Source organism: Oncorhynchus mykiss, chromosome 16 (assembly GCF_057628025.1).
Source record: "Oncorhynchus mykiss isolate SJ-2025 chromosome 16, ASM5762802v1, whole genome shotgun sequence".
Lineage (NCBI taxonomy): Eukaryota > Metazoa > Chordata > Actinopteri > Salmoniformes > Salmonidae > Oncorhynchus > Oncorhynchus mykiss.
This window is the reverse complement of record NC_143037.1, coordinates 72,492,661-72,500,810: the sequence shown is the minus strand read 5'-3', so window position 1 is coordinate 72,500,810 and position 8,150 is coordinate 72,492,661. Positions and strand designations below refer to the sequence as shown.

At 45.4% G+C, this 8,150-nt stretch overlaps 1 protein-coding gene across 1 annotated transcript; it reads right to left on the bottom strand.

The window, feature by feature from the left end:
• Positions 1 to 228: 228 nt before the first annotated feature.
• LOC149976981 (uncharacterized) lies at positions 229 to 2,236 on the bottom strand. Its single transcript, XM_090201625.1, has 2 exons — positions 2,005 to 2,236; positions 229 to 835 (listed from the first exon to the last, which is right to left on the bottom strand). The coding sequence occupies exons 1-2, from the start codon at positions 2,234 to 2,236 to the stop codon at positions 369 to 371; spliced, it is 699 nt and encodes a 232-aa protein (XP_090057751.1). The 3' UTR covers positions 229 to 368.
• Positions 2,237 to 8,150: the final 5,914 nt, after the last annotated feature.

Genomic DNA, 8,150 nt, shown 5'->3' with positions numbered 1-8,150 from the left:
GTGTCGACTGCAAACTTCATGATTGAGTTGGAGGCGTGCGAGACCACACATTCACGGTTGAACAGGGAGTACAGGAGGGGGCTGAGCATGCACCCTTGTGAGGCCCCAGTGTTGAGGATCATTGTAGTGGAGGTGCCTACCTTCACCAGCTGGGGGCAGTCCGTCAGGAAGTCCAGGGTTCAGACCCAGGGCCCCGAGCTTAATGAAGAGCTTGGAGGGTACTATGGTGTTGAAAGCTGAACTGTAGTCAATGAACAGAGATCTTACATAGGTATTCCTCTTGTCCAGATGGGATAGGGCAGTGTGCAGTGTGATGGCTGATTGCGTCATCCATGGATCTATTGGCATAGTATGCAAATTGCAGTGGGTCAGTCATCCCCACCTGTCACCTCAGTGCTGTGACTCAGGAAACCCTTGTCATAACCTGTAATGCTGTCTTCATTATTAAAGACCTTTGAACCCTGCCCACTCAACACATTTAACAACCCCATGCCATCAGACAACCCCATACTAAGACATGTCTGCACCTGGGACACAGACACCTGGTTCAGGGTGGCCAAGCAGGTGCGGATTCCAGTCACCCTCTTCATCCTCCCCCCAAGGTCCACCAGGTGAATGTAGTGGGTTCCATAAGTGTCAATGAACTGCTGGTACGGGTCACTGATGTTGAACTGCTGGTACGGGTCACTGATGTTGAACTGCTGGTACGGGTCACTGATGTTGAACTGCTGGTACGGGTCACTGATGTTGGACGTGTACTCCTTTGGGAGAGAAGCTATGTCCCGCTGGGCCTCTACTGGAGGCCCTGAATCTAGGAGATGGAAAGAGCAAGTTTACTGTGAGGGTAGGTGGTGTTGACAGGGTACTGTGAGGGTAGGTGGTGTTGACAGGGTACTGTGAGGGTGGGTGGTGTTGACATGGTACTGTGAGGGTGGGTGTTGTTGACAGGGTACTGTGAGGGTGGGTGGTGTTGACATGGTACTGTGAGGGTAGGTGGTGTTGACATGGTACTGTGAGGGTGGGTGGTGTTGACATGGTATTGTGAGGGTGGGTGTTGTTGACAGGGTACTGTGAGGGTGGGTGTTGTTGACATGGTACTGTGAGGGTGGGTGTTGTTGACAGGGTACTGTGAGGGTGGGTGTTGTTGACATGGTACTGTGAGGGTGGGTGTTGTTGATAGGGTACTGTGAAGGTGGGTGGTGTTGGCAGTGTTTGTTGTTATTGTTTGCAATGAAGAAATGTCTCAATGTAATACCAAATTAGTCAGCATAGAATATCTCTGTTCTCTCTGCTATCCATACACAGAGATCTCTGTTCCCTCCTCAATGTAGTCACCATAGAATATCTCTGTTCTCTCTGCTATCCATACACAGAGATCTCTGTTCCCTCCTCAAAGTAGTCACCATATAATATCTCTGTTCTCTCTTCTATCCATACACAGAGATCTCTGTGTCCTCCTCAAAGTAGTCACCATATAATATCTCTGTTCTCTCTTCTATCCATACACAGAGATCTCTGTTCCCTCCTCAAAGTAGTCACCATATAATATCTCTGTTCTCTCTTCTATCCATACACAGAGATCTCTATGTCCTCCTCCCCTCTTTTTATATGAAAGGAACAAAAGCACTAAACTTAGTGTTATCCTCCTTCTCAAGATAGCAAATGTTTGACTTATAATTTGATCTCAATACAATGTGCAGATGAGAATGACAGCGTTGTTTTTATTCCTTTCAGATTATTAATAGGAGAGTGTGTAAAAGACCGACGCCGGATAGGAGAAGCAGGTACGGGGAGTCAAACATTTAATAGGGAACAGACATAGAACACGACAGGAACAGTGTCAGCACACGGGTGAACAAGGACATATGACAAACATCAGTCCCGAAGCAGGGAACAGAGCTTAGGGAACAGACAGATACAGGGAAGGCAATAACACAAGTAATAGAGTTCAGCTGAGTCCAATGAGCGCAGATGCGCGTGACGGGGAAAGGCAGGTGTGCGTACTGATGGTGGCTTGATTGCGTAATCCTGGAGAGCCCTCGAGAGCCAGTGGCAGGAAGAGCTGGAACAGGCGTGACAATACCCCCCCACCCCCACCCCCTCTAGGGGCGCCCCCCGGCGTCCACCTGGGCGAGCCGGCCGTGACATGGGCGCTGGGCGCTGGGCATGCAGGCTGGGAGAGGGGGAGGAAGAGCGGGAGGAAGAGCGGGAGGAAGAGCGGAAGCACACGAGACATAGTGTGTCAGTGTTTACAGAATGCCAGAGTGAGAAGGGATTATCAAATCGTAGAGCATGTTTTTTTTTGTCATTACGGAGTATTGTGATGTCATTACGGAGTATTGTGATGTCATTATGGGGTATTGTGATGTCATTATGGGGTATTGTTATGTCATTATGGGGTATTGTTATGTCATTATGGGGTATTGTGATGTCATTATGGGGTATTGTGTGTAGATTGATGAGCGGGGGGGACGGGACGATTTAATCAATTTTAGAATAAGGCTGTAACGTTTCAAAATGTGGAAAAAGTCCACCAGAGCTGTTTCCAGAGAATTGAATGTTCATTTGTCAACCATAAGCCAAGAATTTGTCAGTATGTCCAACCGGCCTCACAACCACAGACCACAGGTAACCACGCCAGCCCAGGACCTCCACATCCGGCTTCTTCACCTGAGGGATCATTTGAGACCAGCCACCCGGATAGCTGATGAAACTGTGGGTTTGCACAAATGAAGAATTTCTGCATAAATAGTCAGAAACCGTCTCAGGGAATCTCATCTGCGTGCTCGTCATCCTCACAAGGGTTTTAACCTGACTGCTGTTCCTCGTCGTAACCAACTGCGGAACCAACTTCAGTGGGCAAATGCTCACCTTTGATGGCCACTGGCAAGCTGGAGAAGTGTGCTCATCACAGCTGAATCCCGGTTTAACTGTACCGGGCAGATGGTAGACGGCGTGTATGATGTCGTGTGTGTGAGCGGTTTGCTGATGTCAACGTTGTGAACAGAGTGCCCCATGGTGACGGTGTGGTTATGGTATGGGGCAGGCATACGCTACGGACAACTAACACAACTGCATTTTATCAACGGCAATTTGAATGCACAGAGATACCGTGATGAGATCCTGAGGCACATTATCGTGCCAGTCATGTAACGGCTTTCTTCTGTGGACGAAGGAGAGGACCAAAGCGCAGCGTGGTTAGAGTTCAACATGTTTAATAAAGACGATAACCGTCAACACTACAAAATAACAAAACAACAAATGTGAAAAACCCAAAACAGTCCTATCTGGTGCATAGACACAAAGACAGAAGACAATCACCCACAAAATACCCAAAGAACATGGCTGCCTAAATATGGTTACCAATCAGAGACAACGATTAAGCACCTGCCTCCAATTGAGAACCAATCTAGGCAACCATAGACTTACCTAGCCCCATAAACATACAAAACCTCTAGACAAGACAAAACACATACATCACCCATGTCACACCCTGACCTAACCAAAATAACAAGTAAAACAAAGAACACTAAGGTCAGGGTGTGACAATTGATCCGTTGCCAACACCTCATGTTTCAGCATGATAATGCACAGTCCCATGTCGCACGGATCTGTACACAATTCCTGGAAGCTGAAAAAGTCCCAGTTCTTCCATGAACTTCATACTCACCAGACATGTCACCCATTGAGCATGTTTGGGATGCTCTGGATCAACATGTACAACAGTGTGTTCCAGTTCCCGCCAATATCCAGCAACTTCACACAGCCATTGAAGAGGATTGGGACAACATTCCACAGGCCACAATCAGCAGCCTAATCAACACTATGTGAAGATGATGTGTCGCGCTGAATGAGGCAAATAGTAGTCACACCAAATAATGACTGATTTTCTGATCCAGGTCCCTACTTGTTTTTTTAAACGTATCTGTGACCAACAGAAACATATCTGTATTCCCAGTCATGTGAAATCCATAGATTAGGGCCTAATGAATGTATTCCCAGTCATGTGAAATCCATAGATTAGGGCCTAATGAATGTATTCCCAGCCATGTGAAATCCATAGATTAGGGCCTAATGAATCTATTCCCAGTCATGTGAAATCCATAGATTAGGGCCTAATGAATACTTAAATTGACTGATTTCCTATGATCTGTAACTCAGTAAACTCACATGTTGCATTTATATTTTTGTTCAGTGTATGTTACAGAGTCATTTAACATTGTTGGAGAATTTTGGTTGTACTCAACTCATTACACAGTGAACTGTGGGTAACATTACACTGTGGGTAACATTACATTGTGGGTAACATTACACTGTGGGTAACATTACCCTGTGGGTAACATTACCCTGTGGGTAACATTACCCTGTGGGTAACATTACACTGTGGGTAACATTACCCTGTGGGTAACATTACCCTGTGGGTAACATTACCCTGTGGGTAACATTACATTGTGGGTAACATTACACTGTGGGTAACATTACACTGTGGGTAACATTACCCTGTGGGTAACATTACACTGTGGGTAACATTACCCTGTGGGTAACATTACGCTGTGGGTAACATTACATTGTGGGTAACATTACCCTGTGGGTAACATTACCATGTGGGTAACATTACACTGTGGGTAACATTACACTGTGGGTAACATTACACTGTGGGTAACATTACCCTGTGGGTAACATTACCCTGTGGGTAACATTACACTGTGGGTAACATTACACTGTGGGTAACATTACACTGTGGGTAACATTACACTGTGGGTAACATTACCCTGTGGGTAACATTACACTGTGGGTAACATTACACTGTGGGTAACATTACCCTGTGGGTAACATTACACTGTGGGTAACATTACACTGTGGGTAACATTACACTGTGGGTAACATTACCCTGTGGGTAACATTACACTGTGGGTAACATTACACTGTGGGTAACATTACCCTGTGGGTAACATTACCCTGTGGGTAACATTACACTGTGGGTAACATTACACTGTGGGTAACATTACCCTGTGGGTAACATTACCCTGTGGGTAACATTACCCTGTGGGTAACATTACACTGTGGGTAACATTACCCTGTGGGTAACATTACCCTGTGGGTAACATTACCCTGTGGGTAACATTACCCTGTGGGTAACATTACATGGGGGTAACATTACCCTGTGGGTAACATTACCCTGTGGGTAACATTACCCTGTGGGTAACATTACACTGTGGGTAACATTACCCTGTGGGTAACATTACACTGTGGGTAACATTACACTGTGGGTAACATTACACTGTGGGTAACATTACCCTGTGGGTAACATTACCCTGTGGGTAACATTACATTGTGGGTACATTACCCTGTGGGTAACATTACCCTGTGGGTAACATTACCCTGTGGGTAACATTACCCTGTGGGTAACATTACCCTGTGGGTAACATTACATTGTGGGTACATTACCCTGTGGGTAACATTACCCTGTGGGTAACATTACCCTGTGGGTAACATTACATTGTGGGTAACATTACCCTGTGGGTAACATTACCCTGTGGGTAACATTACCCTGTGGGTAACATTACACTGTGGGTAACATTACCCTGTGGGTAACATTACCCTGTGGGTAACATTACACTGTGGGTAACATTACCCTGTGGGTAACATTACCCTGTGGGTAACATTACCCTGTGGGTAACATTACACTGTGGGTAACATTACCCTGTGGGTAACATTACCCTGTGGGTAACATTACACTGTGGGTAACATTACACTGTGGGTAACATTACACTGTGGGTAACATTACCCTGTGGGTAACATTACATTGTGGGTACATTACCCTGTGGGTAACATTACCCTGTGGGTAACATTACCCTGTGGGTAACATTACCCTGTGGGTAACATTACATTGTGGGTACATTACCCTGTGGGTAACATTACCCTGTGGGTAACATTACCCTGTGGGTAACATTACCCTGTGGGTAACATTACCCTGTGGGTAACATTACACTGTGGGTAACATTACACTGTGGGTAACATTACCCTGTGGGTAACATTACCCTGTGGGTAACATTACATTGTGGGTACATTACCCTGTGGGTAACATTACCCTGTGGGTAACATTACCCTGTGGGTAACATTACCCTGTGGGTAACATTACATTGTGGGTACATTACCCTGTGGGTAACATTACCCTGTGGGTAACATTACCCTGTGGGTAACATTACCCTGTGGGTAACATTACATTGTGGGTAACATTACCCTGTGGGTAACATTACCCTGTGGGTAACATTACCCTGTGGGTAACATTACATTGTGGGTACATTACCCTGTGGGTAACATTACCCTGTGGGTAACATTACCCTGTGGGTAACATTACATTGTGGGTACATTACCCTGTGGGTAACATTACCCTGTGGGTAACATTACCCTGTGGGTAACATTACCCTGTGGGTAACATTACCCTGTGGGTAACATTACACTGTGGGTAACATTACCCTGTGGGTAACATTACACTGTGGGTAACATTACCCTGTGGGTAACATTACACTGTGGGTAACATTACCCTGTGGGTAACATTACCCTGTGGGTAACATTACCCTGTGGGTAACATTACCCTGTGGGTAACATTACATTGTGGGTACATTACCCTGTGGGTAACATTACCCTGTGGGTAACATTACCCTGTGGGTAACATTACATTGTGGGTACATTACCCTGTGGGTAACATTACCCTGTGGGTAACATTACCCTGTGGGTAACATTACCCTGTGGGTAACATTACATTGTGGGTACATTACCCTGTGGGTAACATTACCCTGTGGGTAACATTACCCTGTGGGTAACATTACCCTGTGGGTAACATTACACTGTGGGTAACATTACCCTGTGGGTAACATTACCCTGTGGGTAACATTACCCTGTGGGTAACATTACACTGTGGGTAACATTACACTGTGGGTAACATTACACTGTGGGTAACATTACCCTGTGGGTAACATTACACTGTGGGTAACATTACACTGTGGGTAACATTACACTGTGGGTAACATTACCCTGTGGGTAACATTACCCTGTGGGTAACATTAACCTGTGGGTAACATTACACTGTGGGTAACATTACCCTGTGGGTAACATTACCCTGTGGGTAACATTACACTGTGGGTAACATTACACTCGTTGTGGTTACAATGTATAATTACAAAAGTATATTCAGTCATTTTCATGAATCGTAGGATGTTCTTCAAGGTGAAGAGATTTTTGTTTTTAAATGGTTCAGTAATATTATATAACTTCCTAATTCCACTGCAATATGTCACAACTGATTTCCCCTCTAGTTTGGGGAGGGGTAATATTGGTCACATTTATCACCAGTCAGGTGTTTGTCACAAGTTAACGTGTAAGAGAATGTGAAACTCCCATTACTGAGTCCACAGCTATGCCCGTGGCTCCCCTGCTCCAGGTTTACAGAACACCCACCCTGGAGGTCATCGTCACGTTCCCCTGGGTCCTTATCCCACACATCCCATCACCCCTCAGACTAAATCCATGGTCCACATACTGTTAGTTGTTAGTTGCCTCTTCCTGCCTGCAAGGGGCAGCAATCAGCAGAGAGGTTGGGTGAACTCACCACACAGGTTGGGTGAACTCACTACACAGGTTGGGTGAACTCACGACACAGGTTGGGTGAACTCACGACACAGGTTGGGTGAACTCACGACACAGGTTGGGTGAACTCACGACACAGAGTGTCTGTTCTATTTTGTTTTTCTCAATCCCGCTGTCTATCACATATTGACTAAATAAATAGAAGTCTGCATGGTGAGAGGATAGAAGCTGGTATCAGTAATAGAAGTCTGCATACTAGTTTACATATTACGAGTTACACCCCCTAGCTAGGATAGTGGCTGGTTTCTAACATAAAATTCCATGTAGGTGTCTAGTCCTAAGTTATTAAAGGGGAATATCAGAACAATCTTTTGGTATTTCAGTGATGTGGCTGGAGACATGTTGCTTCTTGAAAGTCCAGAAGTCTTGACAGCTTGACTGCTGACATGCAAAACATTTCGAGACTGTGTTATTAACAGTGTCCAACCTGGCTACTGCAACTAGTTCACAGTAAATCAAATTGTCTTAAAGGCACATACACCAATTATGCAAAATCAGGG